Source organism: Phoca vitulina, unplaced genomic scaffold, assembly GCF_004348235.1.
Source record: "Phoca vitulina isolate PV1807 unplaced genomic scaffold, GSC_HSeal_1.0 scaffold15, whole genome shotgun sequence".
Classification (NCBI taxonomy): domain Eukaryota; kingdom Metazoa; phylum Chordata; class Mammalia; order Carnivora; family Phocidae; genus Phoca; species Phoca vitulina.
This window is the reverse complement of record NW_022589718.1, coordinates 5,703,392-5,723,526: the sequence shown is the minus strand read 5'-3', so window position 1 is coordinate 5,723,526 and position 20,135 is coordinate 5,703,392. Positions and strand designations below refer to the sequence as shown.

Sequence of the window (20,135 nt, the reverse complement as noted above, 5' to 3'; positions counted from 1 at the left end):
AACAATTAGCATTTAGCAAGTACCTGGATAATAAGTAAATGCAAGATACCTGGTGGGAGGAAAATGGTAATAGGTTCACATAATTGTTTGTTGAATGAATAGGAGTAAAGAGAACAACAGTAGTTTGAGCAATCTTTCTGGAAATGGATGGTACTTTGCTATGGAAACCGACAGTAACTATATGAAATGACCAGCTACCATTAGAGGTGCAATGGCCTTGGAGAAAATTCTCTCTGTGCGAAATTAACTGGCCTGAACCAGGATCAACCAATGAGCTCTTGAGTCTCACACTTTCCCCAGTGGAACTAATGGGCCCTGGCTGCCGCCTGTACCTTATATAATGGGTATCTTTTTTTTTTTTTTTAAAGATTTTATTTATTTGACAGACACAGCGAGAGAGGGAACACAAGCAGGGGGAGTGGGAGAGGGAGAAGCAGGCTTCCCACCAAGCAGGGAGCCCGATGCGGGGCTCGATCCCAGGACCCTGGGATCATGACCTGAGCCAAAGGCAGACGCTTAACGGCTGAGCCACCCAGGCGCCCCTATAATGGGTATCTTTAAGGACAGAGAATAATGCACTTGCCCAGAGGGTGCGCTGGCTCCCCACCGAAGGTTATTAGGCCATCTAGTTACCCAGCCATTAATATTGAAAATAAATAGAAAGTGCATAAATAAATGGCTAGAGTATAGGCTACTGTTTAGATTCTTGGGTTCTGGGCCAGAAGTCTCCGTCTTCACAGAAAGGTTCCTATACCAATAGAAGATTCTGGGGGAAGTCAATCCTGGGTTCTAGAACCAAATCTTCCTCTAATTAGCTGGAAAACCTTGAGCAAATTGTTGAACGTCATCTTGCAGACACAGTGAGGGGACTGAAATAGGTGATGTGAAAGGCTCTCCCCCCCTTTTCTTTTTAAAGATTTTATTTATTTATTTGACAGAGAGAGAGCGAGAGCAGGAACACAAGCAGGGGGAGTGGGAGAGGGAGAAGCAGGCTTCCCGCGGAGCAGGGAGCCTGATGTGGGGCTCGATCCCAGGACGCTGGGATCATGACCTGAGCCGAAGGCAGACGCTCAATGACTGAGCCACCCAGGCACCCCAGGCTCTCCCCTTTTTAAAAAAAGATCTATTTATTTATTTGAGAGAGAGAGAACATTCACGAGGGAGCACGGGGAGGAGGGGCAGAGGGAGAGAGAGAATCTCAAGAAAACTTCCTGCTGAGAGCGGAGCCGATGTGGAACTTGATCCCACGACCCTGAGATCATGACCTGAGCCGAAATCAAGAGTTGGATGCTCAACTAACTGAGCCACCCGGGCTCCCTAAAAGGCCCTTTTTTTGACATTCGTTTCCCCACAGGCGGTTACATTTTCAGACATCGAGGCTATTTATTGCACTGAAAAAAATGAATGCATAAAATCTGGTAATGGAAGTATTTTCAAAATGTCCAGGTCAAGAGGTAGCAAAGGGGCTACACAGCAGGGAGCAGACTCAACTGACACCTGCTCTGTGGTGCCCACTACAGGAGGGGATGGGGGGAGTCCACTCTGAGGAAGCACCCAGAAGTCTAGGGATAAGGGAATGGAATCAGGGCAGAAACTGTAGTCTAACTGGAGCCAGGTCCTGGCCAGGGGCAAATGTGGTGGTAAATGGGGCTCCCAGTGAAATATGAGCATCACCCAAAGTGCACTGATGACTCTCTTCCTAGCCCAAAATGTTCTTGCCCCCCTCCAGTAAAATTGTACCCATTTTTTCAGGCCCATTTCAAAGTCCATCTCCTTTTTGATATAAGCTCCCCTCCACCTCTCCCTCCAGATGTCTTGTTCCTCTAAAGGCTGGCTATACTCATTCTCTGGGCTATTTTCACAGCACTTCCAAGAGGGATACAAGGCTGCCTCAATCTTCTAGTGACACTTGTATCCTCCTAATGGACCCAAGGCCTTTGGCTCCCTTTGCTTCCCAGGCATCCAATACAGTAGTGCTCAGAAAATATTTGTGGCTCTGTGAGTGAGTGACTCAGGCAGGCCCCATGGGGAGTAGAGTTTTATGGGTTTTAATCTGAACCATACCATGAAATCTGAGACTTTTACCTCATTGCTCATACTGGAAACTGTCAGTTCCAGTCAGATTTGTTTGGAGCTGGGTGGAATTTTGTTCCTTTTCACAATGAAAGCCATAATCTAATTTTTAAATTAAAACACATTTACATAACACCTACTTCATGTTCCACAATAATCTAAACACTACAGATGTTAACTCATTTACTTTTCATAACGACCCAGATAGAAACTGAGGCACAGAAATGTTGTCATTTGGGCAGAGATCAAAGCTAATGAGTGGCAGAGCTGGGATTCAAACCCAGTCCATCTGGTTCCAGAGAACACGCTCCTTAACATGCTACGTCGCCTGAAACTTTTAAGTGGCAAAAATCTTCAGGAGCAGAAAAAAACTGACGTTGATGTATTTATTTCAGAGGAAAAAAATTTTTTTTCCTGTGTCCCCCTTTCCTTCCTCATTCGAAGCAAATTGTTGTAGAGCAAAGAGCCTTTGTTTCACACCTGAGAGAACTGGTGGCTCAGTTTTGCTTTGGCAATCAAAATGGAAGAGGAAACTTGTGTGGTTTCATCACTGGTGCTTTCGGGGTGTGTGCTGTGCACAGTGTGTCGTCCTGCTGCCCCCCTCCGTGCGCAAGGTCCCAGACTCCCAGGCTATGTTGCCTCAGGTCCTGGAGACTTTTTAGCGTGCCTTTCCCCTACAATAGTGGGATGTGGACCAGCCTTTCCATCACTCCCGCACAGCCAGTCCCTGTCCTAGAGCCTCAAGGGTCTTCCTTTGTCCTCCTCTCCCTTAAAGCCTCAACGCATCTGCGTCAGAATCCCTAGACCCAGCCTCTATCTCTCCGTCCTCCATCCCACGGGTGAATCCACTGTGCGTCCCTGTTTCCGAGGTTTTGTGCCTGATATGTATATTTAAATTATCTCCCCACGTGGGAGGCCGGCGTCAGAACCCGACAGACCTGCCATTGATTAACTGTGGGACCCAGGGCAAATTACTTAACGTCTCTGAGTCTCGGTTTCCTCATCGTGAACGGGATTGATACCCGTACGGTTGCTGTGTGGATCAAAGGAGATCATGCAGGGGCTGCCCCGGCACGCAGCGATTTTCTTAGGTCCCCCTTGGCATTATTTACTTAATGTATGCTTGTCTGTTTCCCATTTTTTTCCAGCGCACCCTCCCGCTCCGAAGGCAGGAAAGGCGTCTTTACGTCACACTGAGAAAGTCCCTATACCCCTCGTTAAAACGTCCGGCGCCAGTGGGCTCTTCTGGCACATTCACGACAACCCCTGAGAATCGTTCCTTCTTCAGACCCCAACCCTAAACTTTCACCCTGCGGCCCTAGAAAGGCTAAGGGCTCACGATCCGAGGGAGGCCCGGCTGAAGTCGCTCGGTGGGGCTCTGGGAAGCAGAAATGGGGTTCAAGAGGGAGCCCGCGCTCCGACTGGCCTCCCTCGTTCCAGGACGCCCTCAGCCCCGGGCCCCCTTCCGGCTGCGGACACCTGCTGCCCGGGGCTCGGCGTCGGAGGCAGGCCTCCTCCGCGCGGCAGTCTCGGCGGCCCGGGTCCCACCTGCGCGGCCGCCGACGCCGGCGAGGTGGTCCCGGCCCGCGCCTGGCCCGCCGCCACCAGGGCAGCCTCCCGGGCGCCCCGCCCCCGCCTCCTCCGCGCAGCCCGCGGCGCCCGGCCGCGCCCCCTCCCACCCCGCGGCGCCCCGGCACCCCTCTCCTCCCCCGGCGGGCTCGGCGGAGCATTGTACTCACATCCGGGGCTGGGTTTTGCTTTAATGCGAAACGTAATTAACCCGGAAAAAAGAGCCGAGAGACAAGAGAGAAGGAGGGGTGGGGGTGAGGGGGAGAAGAGCGAGAGGAGCGAGAGGCCCCGAGAGTTTGGCAGCGAGATAAAGAAATCCCCCGAGAGCTACGGCCCGGCCGGCCCGAGAGGCGCGTCCCACCCCGATGTGACCCACCCTGCCCGAGCCCCGGCCGCCGCACGGTGGGGTAAGTGGGGCGCCCTGCGGGTCGGGGCGCAGAGAGGCGCAGAGGGGCGCGCGGGGGCAGGCGAGGCTGGGGAGCAGGGGGAGCAGGGGAGCCCGGGCGGGGGCGCCCAGGGCGCGCAGGCGGGGCCGGGTGCGCCTGCCCTGGTGCCTGACGGCGAAGGGAAAGGTCGCCGCAGCCCCTGGGCGCCTCCTGGAGCCCCCGGGAAATCCCGGAGGGCAGCCCCTCCTCCAATCTTCTGGAGCGTCCGGGGCGGCCAAGGTCGTCACCGCCAGGGGTCGGGCTGCGGGGGTGGGGCCGCGGGAAGGGGGGGCGGGTGTTCTGCTGAGCTGCATTTTCTCACGTTTGCAGCGGCGAAACTTCTCTGCGGGTTCTGGCGCGGGAGCACCGGCCTCGCAACGACTGCCCGGGCTGCGGGTAGGGGAGGAGAGCGGAGAGCGTCCCAGGCAAGTCCCTTGGGCTCGGATTGGGCCATGGAGCCTCGTTTTTCTCTTCCCTGTTACCTTATTACGTGACAGGCCTACAGTGCTCCCCTAGGGAGATCCGTTCCTTTCCCCTGGGTCCAGCGCGGACCCTCGGGCTTCTGGAACTCCAGGCTGTGGGGGGTGCCTTGAAGGAAAACTGTCCTACAACGCAGGTTCGGTGCCAGATTGGGAAAGCAGCCTTGAGAGAGCTGTCTCTCGCTCTCACCAACTTCTTCCTCACCTTACACGCTTCCCTTTTCTGCTCGAGTCCTGAAGACTGTTACTTCATCAAAATAACAAAAAACCAAAAAATAAATTAACACAAAACAAAACAAAAAAGGGAGGAGGAAAGGGGCAGAAGAGGCCGTGCAGGAAGGAGAAGTGTACAGGCACCTCCAGAGAGGAGGCGCGGCGGGGCCACCTCCACTTGGGCCTCACACATCTCCTCCCCCAGGCCGGCCCCCCCCCCCCAAGCCTTTCGCCTAAGGTTTCCTTCCTTCTTGGTGAGTTTGGGTTCTAGCTGAATGTTCCCCTTCTAACTCCTTCTCCTGCTCCTCCTCTTTTCTTTCTTTAGGACTCCAAATGGGGTTTTCCAGAGGAGCGTGAGCAGCAGAAAAGAGGGAGGGGGAAAAGCCTCTACCAGGCCTCCAGCTGTGGCCCTTGGAGGCACCTCAGCCCGCTGAGAGGTGGTTGCACTTGGGCTGAAGTTCCAAAATTGTACTCATGTTCTTAATATATCTAAGTCAGTCCCCTTTCTCCTCCTTTCTGGAGCTTCATCCTTTTTCTTTGGTGGCACAGCCTTCAGAAACAGTGAAACCAAAGGTCTGGAAAGAATAGAAGGGCTTGTTTTCTGTTCCACGGTTGCATTCAGTTGACATGTAATGGATAACAAGGATGTGAAAGGCAGTGTCCAAGGAAGGCCAGCCTCTGTCTTCAGGGAGTCCGATGGCAGTCACAGGCGGTCCACGAGTGCCTCCAACACAAAGTGGACAGCTAAAATAGAGATCCGGCGTGCTTTGAGAAACCAGGGGAAGCTTTTTGGAAAGCATCATCCTTTCAGGTATTTGTCTTCTCCATGTGTGCGCCGGAACGCAATGACTTTTGCCATAGCAAAAGTCTACCTTGTAGTCTAGACCCTATGGCCAGCGTGATGTAGGACGTCTCCTAGGTGCTAGGCAGGTGTTTGTTGAATGAATGAATGGATGAATGAATGGCTGCAGGTACATGAATTGTTTGCACCTGTCCCGATGGAAGGGAAAAGAGCAGTGGGGCAGTACCCCAAGCCTGTAGAAATTGGTTCACTGCGCTGGTGCATGAGAATTTCCTCTGGATGTTGCCTTTAGACCTTTTTGGTAAGCCTTTTTTTGTAAGCCCCACTTTCTACAAAGTGTCTGTGGCGCCCCTGGTGGTATTTCAGCTAGTTGATGATGGGAGCCTTGCTCACCTCACAGGTGAGGGTGATCACCTAGGTACTGATTTGCAAACCACCTGCTCCTGGGTAGAGAGTTTGCAAGCCCTTCTTTTCCCTCTTGTTGGTGCTTTCTTCTCTCTTCTGTAAAATGAAGTAGGGCCTGCATGCCCCATCTTGTCATCCTGGTGAGCTGAACCGTATTGGGATCTGTATTTTACTAAGGTTGAAATAAACCCTGAAGACATGCAGGTTTTGGTTGGTGTCTACCTATGGAGAAATTCTGCAAAAGCGGGAAGGCAGAAGCATTAGCTCTATCAGTCAAATCCTCCCGAACAACCAGCTCTCCTGCTTGCTTGCTGGGTGTTTCCTCAAAGTGCTGGAATGCTACGAAGCCCCAAACAGCAGGAGCACGGTCTTCATGGTGTGCATCAAGTGGCACTTCCCTGATTTCCCGTCTTCTTCATGAGGCAGGTGGACAGAGGGCTTGGAAAAGAGGGTCTGGGTGCTGGCACATTGGACTGCCCCACCTCCTCTGTCTTTCTACCCTGAGCAGTTTGGGTTGCCTTACTTTCAGTTTTCCATCTGTCTTAGTGAGCTGGATAGGACTCCTGCAATCTAATCTGTTAGGCTTTGGAAAGGAAGGAAGCAGAGCAAATATTATAGTGTGACAGCCTATGGGGAGAGAAGAATTCTAGCCCTGCCCAGTATAAGCCCATCACTGAGCCAGGGAATTGGACAGGGTGGGGAGATAGGGCGGCTGAGAGGTGGGAGGGATGGGGTCCCTTCCTTCCTGTTCTTAGGAGGCCTGTGGTTGGTGCAGTGGGACTATAACTGGAAGACTCCATTGACCTTTGTTCCGAATCTTGGGTTGCTCTGCTTTCCCATCCCCTGGCCCCTGCTTTTAAGCCCATCCAACCTTTTAGGCTTTATAATTTATCTCCTTTCCGCAGAGGACTGAAAGCTGAATTGAACTCTTTCACCGTGGAGGTCGCAGCGCTGCTGAGGCCGGAGCTCCTGACACTGCCCAGTGCGGGGCCAAAGGCTCTCAGCTTTGGGCCTGTGGGGTGCCTTTCTGCCCTCAGAGGCTGGCGGCTGAGATAAAGAGGGTGGGACGCTAGGTCCGCTTGTCCTTAACACTCTTGAGAAGCACTATAGTTAAAGCGCAAAGGCCGGGATTCGCTGTGCCATCAGCTAGGACTTCCAGTTGGCCAGCCACTTGCAAAGGGGCTCTCCCGCGTGGGGACGCTCCCGTGGGCAGAGCCGGAGGCAGTCCCGGACTCCCTCCCCTGCAGCCTGACCTGCGTGCCTGGCTTCTGTTCACTTTCAGGATAGCCCGGCCAACATGGAGTCCGGGGATCTCTTGGATTTTTTTTTTTAAATCTCCTGGAGAATTTCAGAGATGTAAAATATGATGGTTCTTGGAGTAGAGGGAAGAGTAAGGGAAGTTTATGCCTTTCCTTGTGAGGGATCCCAGCCTCCCAGCCTTTGCTTTTTGACATGTGCTCATTGCTACTGGAGGGGTAGAGACGGCCGTGCAGCTGCCTGCCCCGCAGTAAGCAGCTTTGCGGTGGTAAGGATACTCACAGACGACTTGCTAGGTGCTTCACACGAGTGCGCGCGCGCACACGTCGAAACAACGTTTACCCCGTGCTTCCTCTTCACCAGAGCTCCTGTTAAGCACTTTTCACACACTGTTTCATTTCATCCTTGCAGCCCCCTTTGAAGTAGGTAAAGTGATTCTCTCCATTTTGCAAATGAGGAAACGCCCAGAAGAGTTCGGTGGAGTCTGGCTCTAAAACACGTGCTCTCTCACTTCACTCTCCCACATCGGTGGGTAACTGAAATCAGCACGCCCTTTCTATGGTCCTCTTCTTGCAAGAGTTTCAACAAATGCACTCACGCTGGTCGCTGTCACCTGCACATCCTCTTTGCCACACCCAGCCCCTCCCCTCCCTCTCCCCCATGGGCCTCCTCCTTAGACAGACACACTTAGGCCACTTACAGTTTCCCCCAGCACTTTGCAAAAGTAGATAAGAGAAACCATGATGTTATCTTTTCAGTTTTCTGCAGCCCATGATTCAGTGGGTCAAGTTTTAAATGAAGATTATTGCTCTGGATTCCTGCTTGGGAGCCCTGCAGTGAAACTGAATTCATTGTGTCTCCCAACTGGGGGGACTGCCACAATTCTGAAAGTTGGAGATCTCAGTGTTTATAGGCTAACTGATAAACCAGGTGAGGCTGCTCACCTGTGCTTGTGATCTCTGGTGGAGCCTTGAGCCATGGGAAGGCCTTTGTCTCCTACTGACTCCAACTACCACATTTTCTGTGACCATAGATGAAGCCTCTGTTAAGAGAGGTCATGACTGTTTAAAATATTTTTGTTGCTTTTGGCATCTTTATTGCGGTGGATCAGTGTTCAGTTTCTCCAGCCCGTTTCCTGAAATGTGTCCCCTTAAAAATTCCTTCTTGAGTGTCTTTTGCCCTCCCCTCCAAGTTCTAGAGTCCGGTGGGGTTTGGGCTGTTCTGTGGCACGGGGGCACCTTTTCTTAACTTCCCCGTTGCTGTAGATGTTTGCATTCCTAACTCTGCACTTCTGCTGGGAACAAGTTCTCTCTCACATTATTCTCCTGCCTTAAGACTACTTGGAATGTGTTCTTATGACACTTTCAAAATGCAGTGATAGTTTAACAGGAGGAGATAGACGCTCCTGCACTTTCTAAGTTATAATCTTCGGTCCATTCCCAAGGATGTGTTTTGAAATAGCTATGCCTGGGTCTTGTGGTTTTTACTGGGCCGTTGGCATGGTTGAAACTCCACACTACACACTTACGTATGCTGCAGATTTGAACATAGGTGAAGTCGGCTCACATGGCCCGTGCATATTCTAGCAGTAGCTCCACACCCCGGTTCCTGTCCGCTGTATTACAGCCCTCTGAGACCTCTGATGTCATTTCCCGATAAACTTTCTCCTGTCAAAGTTTAGCAGTTTCCTGTTGGGATCCCTCTCACTCACCAAGGACCCTGCTCTCTCCAGCTTCCACCCTAGCAGGGTAACAGGACAGGAGATGGGTTACTACACATCCCACCACATGTCGAGAAACATGTTCCTGACTTTTTCTGGGGCAAAATCCCTGAAATTCCCTGTCCTGCCAATGCAAAGTCACATGAAAGAAAAATCTCCAAATGTTAAAAATGAATTAATGTTTTTTTCATACTTGAACCATCAGAGGCTACAGTGGATGGTTTCATAATGGGGCCAATACCATTTAAGGCTTTATCTCTGTTATCACTTCCCTTTTTATTTACCTCAAAAGTGTCAAATGGTCAAGCAGATGAATCTCCCTTATTTCACTCTGTTTTTTCCTTTATCTCCAAACTACACTAGCGATCTTAAAAATAAGATATCCAAGGGGTGCCTGGCTGGTTCATTCGGTGGAGTGTGTGACTTTTGATCTCGAGGCTGTGAGTTTGACCCCCACGTTGGGTGTAAAGATGACTTTAAAAATGAAACCTTAAAAAAAAAAAAAAAGACATCCAATAGAGCAGACTATAGCTTTAATGATGTAATAACTCTAAAGCTTTTCTTTAAGAAAAAAATCTATTTATCCATCTCTTCATTCATCTATTCAGCCATTTATTTAAAAAATGCCAGCCCCGTCTCCAAAGTTTCAAGAAGGAAAATTCCACTGGGGGTCTTGGTCAGGGTTCCTGCTTCATTTTCCCAGAGCACCGGGCATGGTGTGGCTTAGGTGCTATAGCAATAGAGGAATATAGTGATAGACATGGGTGTGAATATTGAGTTGGCCTCAAGGACAGGGGCTCCTCTTATGAAGACTAGAGAGTAAGGAAGCACCCCTGCAGGGGAAAGAATGAGCCTGTCTAAGAGGATGTTGCAATAAGAAATAAGAAACCCAGACTCAACCAGATTGGAGAGTGCCAAAGCCCTCTGGGTAGGTACCTGGCTCTTGGGCATTTGTGATGGGTGGGATGGTGTCTTTTTAGGTTTAAGACTTTGGGGCACCTGGCTGGCTCGGTCGGTGGAGCATGCAACTCTTGATGTCGGGGTTGTGAGTTCAAGCCCCATGTTGGACGTAGAGCTTACTTAAAAAAAAAAAAAAGACTCTGAAACACCAAATAGTCCCAGGAGAGCTATAATTGAGGCAAGGTTTTGCTTGTTTGTGGACTCTGGAGACTTGACAAATTTATTCTCAGCTTCAAAATTTATACACTGGGGTCAGGGTGTGTGTGCAGTTAAATAGCTTTCCCCACCTGCTGAATAAAAGAACACACATTCCCTGTAGAACATTTGGAAAATTTGGAAAATATACAGAAGTAAATAAAATTCACCCATAACCCATAGTCAATATTTTGGTGTCTATATGTCAGTCTTTTTCTATCCAAATATAGAAATACAAAAATAATATTTAGGGGATTGAGATCATATTGTAAGTCATATTGTATCTTTAAAAAACTTATGATATGAGTTTCTCCCTAATTCATTTAAAATTCTCTGAAAACATAGTTTTTTATTTTATTTTACTTTTTAAAGATTTTTTATTTATTTTTTGACAGAGAGAGACACAGTGAGAGAGGGAACACAAGCAGGGGGAGCGGGAGAGGGAGAGGCAGGCTTCCCACAGAGCAGGGAGCCCGATGCGGGGCTCGATCCCAGGACTCTGGGATCATGACCTGAGCTGAAGGCAGACGCCTAACGACTGAGCCACCCAGGCGCCCCGAAAACATGGTTTTTTAATGATTGTGTAATATTTCCTTATGTAAATGTCCCGTAATTTATTTAATTATCTCCTAATCATTGAGACATTCAGGACATTTCCAACTTGTTATTATGAATTCTAATGGAGTTGCCTTTTTAAAAATTTTAATCTTTATTTGCATCTTAGTTTATTTACTTGGATGGAATCCTAGAAGTAGAATTACTGGGTCAAAGGGTATGAACATTTTTAGCTCTCTTGTTACCTATTGCCAAATTGCTTTCCACAAAGGTTCATGCTCCTGTCCTGGGTGTATAAGAATCCTAAGACATCTTTTCAAGTAGATATTTGTTTCAAGCAACAATCTTCTCTTTATATTCTTGACCCTCTAGTGCCTCTGTCTCCCATTGGTGCATGTTCTTTTTTCCTTTGGGTTTTGGTCCCAGCTGTCTCTTTTGTATTAATCAGCCTGATGAAGTTGTCAATTGCCTCAGTTCCTAGGGGACAGTTTTATTATTTTTTTTCTTGGCTTAAATCTTCTCCAATAATGGAACCTAAGACACTGAAATGGTAGTCAAGTAGGTATTTTGGACAGATGTCTCCCAGTGCCTTTCACCTCATTCTAAGGTGGGAAGCCCTTAACTCTTCTCATGAGCTTCATCTGGTCAACTGGCAAATATTGGCTGGGAATCTTCATTTAATTGACATTTAACCCATTTTCTGCTGCTGATCAGTCGGTAACTCAGTGCAAACTCACTTTTTGATCAAAGTCTCCCTTTTTACCATAAATTAAATATTTAACATATTTTCAAGCACAGTACATACTTAGGAACCTATACACTGAAGAAATTTGACTCATATAAAGCTTTCCTCTTTTCTGGGGCACCTGGGTGGCTCAGTCATTGGGTGTCTGCCTTCGGCTTGGGTCATGATCCCAGGGTCCTGGGATCGAGCCCCACATCGGGCTCCCTGCTCCGTGGGAGGCCTGCTTCTCCCTCTCCCCCTCCCCCTGCTTGTGTTCCCTCTCTCGCTGTGTCTCTCTCTGTCAAGTAAATAAATAAAATCTTAAAAAAAAAAACTTTGCTCTTTTCTATTTTACTCTTCATTAAAATACATTCCTCAGTTATTTAGATTATGTGAGGCCATGTTTTGGTTTGGTTTGATGAGCATGTGTGTGTGTGTGAGAGAGAGAGAGAGAGAGAGAACGAACGCATTACTGTATGTGCACGTAATTTGAATTGCATTTTACAAGATCCAGGAAGGAAGATGAAGCAGGAAGCAAACGTGAAAAAACGTTCAGCCTCACTAAGCATCATTATATATTTAAAACTAGCAACAGTTGGAAATGAGAACATTCAATGTATACAAGATTATAGAGATGGTAACAATATATTGCTGACTGCAAAGTACACAGACAATGCTTTTAGCAAGCAGTTTTGTAATAGGTCTCAAGAATTATAAAAGATCATTACCTATGATCTAGTCATATTATTGCTTGGAATTTGTGTATGCTGTTTCCATGTGAAAGAAGAAACAAAGCATGAAAATAAGAATTTTCATAACATTATTTATAATAGTGAAAAGTTGAATATAATCTGTCTAATCATAGAGAAATGGTTAAGTAAATTATAGTAAATGCAGTCAGTAATGTTATGCAACCATTAAAAGCAATGATTATAAAGACTATGTAGCAACATGGAACATGTTTATGATATAATTTAAAAATTTAAAAAGGCCAATTAAGCGGAGAGGGGCATGAAAAAGCATGCAAAAATGAAAATGATTGGCTAGAGTGAATTTTTAAAAAATTCCAGCATTCTTACACTGTGATTGCTGCACAAAAAATGGAAAATTCTAGAGAGGTCTGGCAAACTTTGGAAAGTGGGTACTGAGTTGGGTTAGGGTTGGACCAAGGTCCTCTCCTGCACAAATCTTCTGTGTTCTTTGTCACCAATGTGTTGTGAAGACTCTGCAGCTACTTGCTAGGAGGTTTCATTATTCTCTTAGAGCAGAGGTGAAGGGGCTCACCTGGGAGAGGGGTATCTGATGCACCCCAGTGAGAACACTCGCCATGTTGTCCTAGGGGATGGGGAGAGAGTCATTGTCAGGGTATGGGGCTTAGGACATGGGTTGGGGGCAAGTCCTGGGATAGAGCACCTACGTCACCCTCCGCTCAATAGTTTTACAGTGGGAAACTTGGATTAAAATGAAATTTAAGATAACAAGTGATTTTAAAGAGTCAGAAAACAGGCTAAAACTATATAAGTGGAGGGATGTAGAAAGAATGGTACAAAGCTTTGCCTGGGTCTTAGGGGAATTTGGGGTGACAGTATGTATGTGTGCATCAAGGTGTTTCTCTTCCCTTATGACTCACTAGCACTTCCCTTTCTCCCCTCACTGCCCAGTTGTTGGGGCTGGGCATGGGGTGGCAGAGATCAGTGGATTAGGGGGGCCTTTCTGGGAAAAAGAGGAGGAGCCAGGGGGCCTTGGAAGATGGTGGCAGCAGGTTGAAGAGCAGAGAGAGGGGGTTGGGGGATCGGGAGAAGCAGGCTCCCTGTACCAAACCTTAGCCTCTGTTCTGACAAGGGATGAAAAGTGGGGTCAGAATGAACTGACAGAGGATTGGGGGTTAGGACGTCAGGTTTGTGTTTGGTGCACCATCTTTTGAGTATGTTGCTTCTGTGTGGGCCGGCTAGGCGTAACAGCATTTCCCTGTGATGCTTGGTTCTCCTGCAGCCCGTCCTTCTCCCCTGCCTCCCACATTCTTGATGAGCTCCGTGACTCAGCTGCTTCCCAGGACATCCGAGCAGCTTTTTTTTCTGGCGATAGAACCACAGTCAGGAGAAGTAACCAGAATTCTTTTTATTCTCCTTCCTTTTTCCCATGGAGATGGGAAGCCCCCTCCACAAAGGCAGCCTGTTGGAGGACTGTAGACAGCGCCTTCTCTAGCCTGTGACCTGACAAAAAGACTGGCACTGATTAATCCTGTAGGCTGAAAAGGGAACATTTGAAAGCCAGCAGTAAGCTGGATGCCATGCTTACCAGCTGGGTCTAAAGACAGTCGGCTTGGTTACCCACCCTGCAGTTTATATGCTTTCTCTTAGAGATGTCCCAGGAGTGGCAGCAGTCCTGAAACTTCTGGAAATTCTGTCTCTGTGGCTGGGCTGGCATCAAGGGAATTTGCCTGGTTTTCTTGGGGATTGGGTGAGCTCCCTCATCCCGACTGGGCGGCTGTGCACGGGACTGTGCATGGGATGCATTGGACATCCCAGCCTTTCTGCATGGGACTCCGATTTCCCCTGATTCTCTGGGGGGAAGCTGCATCCTTTCTCAGGGGTATGCTCCTTCCCAGCCAAAGCCAGGCCTCCTGCCTTCCCGTCTTTGACCCAGTGTCTGCTAGAAGACTTGAAATTCCTCCCCTGGTGCTTGTTCCTGACTCTTGGCTCCAGCCCACCCTTCCCCTTTCCAGACCTCACGCTTGCCCGGCTATGGAACAGCAGCTGGGATGGAAGGTTCGCTGGGAAAGCACCGGGAGAGCAGGGGTCCGGCTGTGTGGCCTGTGACAGCCAAGATGCTCCTTGGCACCGTGGTCCTCCACTTCCTCCATATTGCTACTTTCTTCCCCACCATCTTCCCAGGTTTTATCCTGTTCTCGCCTTCTCTTTTACTTCTTTCCTTCCTTTTAGCTGTGCTTTTTCACCTTTGTCCCATTTCTCTGCCTGCTATATTCTTTTGTCCCCCACCATTACCCAGCAAGTAGCCGTGGGCCCCTGACCCATGTCCCTTCTGACTGTCATCTGTCCCCATCAGGAATCTGGCCTGATCTTAACCTGCAATCAAGGATTTATTGTTCCCTGGTATCTGTGTGTGTGTGTGTGTGTGTGTGTGTGTGCGGGCTTACACGCACTCACATGAGTGTTGGGGGGGCACTTTTTCTTGGGTCCGCCTCTCCACACTGCAGGCCCCCTATGGGGGTGGGAGAGAACAGACCATGCCACCAGTTGCCACCCTTCAAGTGAGCCTGATCTTGTGGGAATGTGGGACTGGCCTGCCCTGGGCCTGGACAACTCTGGGTGTGGCCTCTTGGTAGCTTACTTGCTGACCCAGCATTGTGGTGCACGCATGGCGTCAAGCCAGCCGGCTCCCCACTTTGCTTAGGGCCTTGGTGGGCTTGGCTCACAGTGAGTTTTGCTTGTTGAAGCCAAGCGGGGCCCAGTGGTGGGTGTTGTCTGTCCTTGAAAGTCAGAATGTCATGTGGTGTTTTCTGACCCTTGTGGGCCCTTGTTGTACCTGTGCACTGTGCTGTGATCCAGGTTGGGTGTAACTGCTTACTGGAAGGTGCTCACCCTCCCTGGGGAGGAGAGTAGAGCCCCTGCCCTTCGTCTGGCTCTTCAGAGAGTCAGAAGGAAATCACGTGGAGAAAGGAGGCTGGCTTGAAGGTGAAGCTTGTCTCTCATCATCAGAGACCCTTTTGGAGTCAGTGAAGGTGTTCATTGGTTGGGGCCTTCTTCTGATTCCTCGTTCTTCCAGTCATAAGTGGCCTTTGGGTAACAGCAGAGTGAAGTAAGTGAAGCTAGGGCTGAGGGATGTGGCCCTCAGATTTAATTCCTTCATGGAGCTGGAGGGTTTGCTCTTGATGACTGAATTCCTGGCAAAGTTTTATACGAGTATTTGAGTTGAAGCTTAAATATTTTCTGAGTTTCTTTATGTATAAAATTGGGTTATGGCTTACTTTACAAGGCTTTTGTGAAGGGCAATAATAACACCTAGTGTTTATGAAATGTTTAATGTGTGCCAGGCACTTTATTCTCACCAAAATCTTAGGAGGTGTAGGTACCACTATTATCCCTGTTTCACAGGTGCAGAAACTGAAGTGCGGGAAGATGAAGTAGCTTACAGTCACACTTATTAAGAGGCTAAAACTGGAATTAGAACCCAGGCCCCTGATCCAGGCTTATTTCCTCTTTATATGTAAAGTTACCCGAGGCTCTGCTCGGCACACGGTAGCGCCGCAGGACACTTAGTTGAGTACCTGCTCATGCATTTTGCTGGCTGTGTATGGAACAGAATTGAGAGAGGTTTCCAGGGTCTGGTTGGGGTGGAACAGTTGGTGCTCTGGGGAAGGAGGGCCGATGAGAGAGAGAGCCTAGCTTCTCACAGAGGTGAGTCAAGCCAGAGTGAAGTTCTTACAGGTCCTGAGGCAGGATGAGAGTCACCTTCCTCCTCATCACCTCCCTTCCTCCTGCCGTGCAGGGTGATGTGAGCAGAGCCCAGGAATGCCTTATGTGGATCGACAGAACCGAATCTGTGGGTTTCTGGACATCGAGGAGAATGAGAACAGCGGCAAGTTTCTGCGGAGGTACTTTATTCTGGACACCCAGGCCAACTGCCTTCTCTGGTACATGGACAACCCCCAGGTGAGAGGCTGCATGGGAAGGTGGCGGGGGCGGGGGGGGGGGGGGGTGTGTGGTGGCTGGCCTGGGAGGAATGCCAGTGGGATTAGCCTCAAGGGCTTCAGCTCCTGTGGGCAGCATCAAACTGGTAGTCAGTGAGGAGGGGAAAAAACCCCCATCAAACACATACATACACACAGGGAACCATCCCAGATGTTAGCTTGAGGAAAAGGAAGCTCATCTCTCCTGCCCCTGGGGATCTGGTATCTTTTCTTGCACTCAGGAATTGAACACTCGCAGAAGTCCAGGAGAGGCTGGCCCGGCTGGTTCCGGGCTCCAGGGCATGGCTTGCTGTCTTTCACCAACCTTGTTATGGCTGTGGCCTCGTGACCACTCCTGTTCTTCCAGTCTGGGGCCCCTCCCTGGCAGAGAATGTGGCCTGGTTCCTTGAGCTGGACAGATGTTGGACTACTTCGGTCTCGTTCATCAGGGAGTCATAGATCATAGAATCCTGGTTTGGAGGTGACTTTGGTGGTCACGTAGTTTTGCTTCTTCATGCTACAGATGAGAAACTGAGTCTCAGACATTGGAATTGACTTCATCAAGGACACGGCCAGAATTAGGTGACTTGCCTAGCATTTTGTGGCAGTCAGACCCCCTACTTTCTGTTGCTCAGCCTGGGAATCCCTGGAGTTGTCACTGGTATGGGAAAAAGTCTCAAGTCTTTTTTTTCTGGTGCTGTGAGTGCTGCTGGCTCTTTCCTTCCCACTGCCCTGGAGCAGTTTGGTGGACCGAGGCCCCAAAGATTGGCATGACCCCTGAATGTCAAGTTCACAGCTCATAGCCATGTTGTGGCTAGGAGGGGTGGGGGCTGAGATCTAGCTCTGGTCGAGAGACTTGGGAAGAGGAAAGTCTGGGTGTTAGGGGATGGATTTGTGCTTTAAGATGTGCAGTGGAAAAAGATCACTGTGAGTCTCTAGGTCATTATCCAGGGACTAATCCTCTAGAGGCCTTTGGCATTTGTCCTCTGGATTTGATGGCTGAGAGGAAACGCTATAGATAAGGAAAATATACTCAGGTTAGCTGCCACTTAGTCACCTTCTCCAGGAAAGACTTAACCCTAAGTAGAATTGTGCCCCATGTGTCACCCCACATCCCTGATAACCCTTCTGTTGATTACTTTCATCTGAAGTGCTGGGCTTGCAGGATGAAGCCCACATATGGACACTTATGTCCTTGGCTTAGCCTGCAATGCTTGCCTCTGATAATGTTTGGGTCTTGGGTTTGCCTTCTGGCCCTACTCTATCATTTTCCCTGCCTTTGCTCTGTACGGGTGCCCACAGCTGGGTCAACAGATCCACTGTGAAGGGAAGTAGCACTGTTGAAGGAGCTTGGGATCAAGTCTTTGTTGCTGTAGACTCGGCTTCTGGCATGCCAGGGGTGAGCCCCGAGTGACTCATGGTCTCTGGGTTTTATCATTCCCTTTCCCTTTTTCTCCCTTTGTGTACTTTCTCCCACTCATCTGTCATATTAGCTAGGGTAATTCGAAAGTATTTTTGTCTTGACATATGTGCTTACTGCCATGCTTCCTGCTAGGACTGTTCTTAATCCAAATGCACTTGCCTAGGGAATCCTGACTAACTGTCGGCAGCCACCTCCTCTGAGAGCTGGTCCCTCCTTCACATCCTGGACCACAGGCTGAGAATCTTGCTGTCAGTGACAGATCACCCAGGGCCACATTGTCACCATCTCAGATTTCAAATGTTGCCAGTTGTCGGGATTTCCCTTGCTCTGTCCTGCCCACTGATTTGACTGTTCTTTGGTTCTAGAACGTGCACTGACCTCGAATGCTCCACCATGGGCTGCCTCACTGGGAACTCTGGGGTCAGCCTCTGCAGCAGGTCCTACCCTGCCTAGGGGGCCTCCTGCACTTCCCTGCTGACTCAGCTCTCAGGAGGCTCTTGGAGCTAGAGTCTTCTTTGAGTTTGAGTTATCAAATGGAACTCGTGGCCACTGCAGGAGAGTCTTTACATTTTCCCCGGAAGCAGAGATTTCAGCTGGCTTGGCCTGTGCCGAAAAAAACCAGTCTTGCTGTGGCAGGGAAGTAGTTCTGAACGTTTCACTCCGCCTGTCGTTAGCTTAGCTCTTCGTCGTGTTAGTGGCCAAATAGCCATCCTAGATTTGAGAGTGGCTATTTTTATAAGTTGTAAAATAGTATCAGCGAACACTTATGAGTATGTGGCAAGCACTGTTCTAAAGACTTCAATGGGTTTTCATTTCATTCTGACAAGTCTGATTGGTAGGTTGTCCTCATTCTAAAGGTGACGTGGGTAAGGCAGAGAGGGAAGAATTTGCCCACAGTTACACAATGAGAAAGTGGCAGAGCTGGCATCCCGGTGCTGGCAATCTCTGACACTGTCGGGCTCTGGTTCCCCTGCCTTTATTTATTTATTTATTTAGATTTTATTTATTTATTTGACAGAGAGAGACACAGCGAGAGAGGGAACACAAGCAGGGGGAGTGGGAGAGGGAGAAGCAGGCTTCCTGCCGAGCAGGGAGCCCGATGCGGGACTCGATGACCCTGGGATCATGAGCTGAGCCGAAGGCAGACGCTTAACGACTGAGCCACCCAGGCGCCCCATCATCTTACTTTTATAGGGAGGAGGAGCTGCCTGATACGGTATCTTAGTTAATAGGCATTCATGAGCGGGAGGTTCTCTCAACCCACGTCTCCGATCTTTGCCTGTCGAAGCTACTTGGTAGTTGGTGTTTCTGGAGCCTGGTTTTACTACCACTCCCGCTGCCACTACTATTACTCTTAACTGCTGGTTATGCTTCCTGAGTGCGGAATGCTTTACGTGCATCGTCTCATGGAGTGCTTCCAGTGATCCCGGGACTCGGGGGCTATTATCACTCTGGAAGTACTCAGCAAGGTGCAGGAAGTTTGGCACCTTTGTTCAAGGTCACACAGGTATAGCGCTGGAGTTGGCGCCAGGTCTGTGTGTGACTCCAGCGTCTGCGCTCTTCACCTGTGTCCACGTCCTCCTCCCGATATCTGGGCTCAGCCCTGTGCTCGGTCCCGGGGACCATGTGGGAGGTGAATTCAGTGAAGTCTTTGCCACCAGGAAGCTTCAGGTTTAGCTGGAGAGATGAAAACAACACGCACAACTGCGGTGCTAAAAATCTCAGTGCACCTTTATAACAAGATAGCGCATTGTTGAGTTGAACGGCCAGATGCCAGTAGTTTGGCTGAAGGAGAAGGGGCTGCCATTTTCCTCTGCGGCTGCGCATCTAAGGAAGATGTAGGGCCTCAAGCTGGAGTCTCAGCTGGAAAGTTCTCAGGTCTGGGAGATAAGAGATCAAGGCTCTGCCACGAAGTTATTTGGTACATTAGGTAAGTTATTTATCCTCTCTGGGCTGTAGGTACTCTAGATGATTTTTAACATGGCTTTTAGCCCCTCAATTCCTGAAGGGCTGAGAAGAGTGAACTCCTGGAGTTTAGCAACATTGCTTAACGCGTATTTGCTCAGTGCAGAAATACATCCTGTGTGCCCTACACCGGTATAGATGCTGAGGCTCCAGCAGTGGATAGACCAAATCTGTGCCTTCATGGAGCTTACGCTGTAGGTGAGAAATGTGGCAGGGAGAGAGGGGCCCCCCTCATGGAGATCCAGAGAAGGAGGGATGGGTGACATGGATCATTACCACAAGTGATTTCCATTTGTGGGGCATTGTAAAAGTTTAGGTATATTTTCACTTACAATATCTCCTTTGATTGTTATGCTCCCTGTCCCAGGCAGAGCGGCAGGGGAAGAGGAGGGTATTTCTGGGTGAGGGCAATAGCAGTCGTTTGGAAGCCTCTGAGGCAGCACCAAGGAGGAAGGTGAGCTTCCTGGTCAGAGGGGATTTAAGATCAGGTGCTCCAGAAGAAGATCCCAAGGCCAGGAATCAGGCACCAAGGCAAGGATTTGTGCCAAGTTCATTTTCTTTCTTTCTTTCTTTCTTTCTTTCTTTCTTTCTTTCTTTCTTTCTTTCTTCCTTTCTTTCTTTCTTTCTTTCTTTCTTTCCTTTCCTTTCCTTTCCTTTCCTTTCCTTTCCTTTCCTTTCCT

General features: G+C 49.2%; 1 protein-coding gene across 4 annotated transcripts in view; it reads left to right on the top strand.

Moving 5' to 3' along the window:
• Positions 1-20,135, top strand: part of PLEKHA2 (pleckstrin homology domain containing A2) — a 74,610-nt gene that overhangs the window by 12,203 nt on the left and 42,272 nt on the right. For 2 of the 4 annotated variants that reach the window (XM_032413365.1, XM_032413364.1), the window contains one exon: positions 15,887-16,050. In XM_032413365.1, the coding sequence (XP_032269256.1) occupies positions 15,910-16,050 (141 nt within the window). In that variant the 5' untranslated portion in view covers positions 15,887-15,909. Of the gene's footprint in view, positions 1-3,779; positions 4,050-4,397; positions 4,493-15,886; positions 16,051-20,135 lie in introns of those variants that run through there. The other 2 variants (XM_032413363.1, XM_032413366.1) reach the window with 2 other exon arrangements.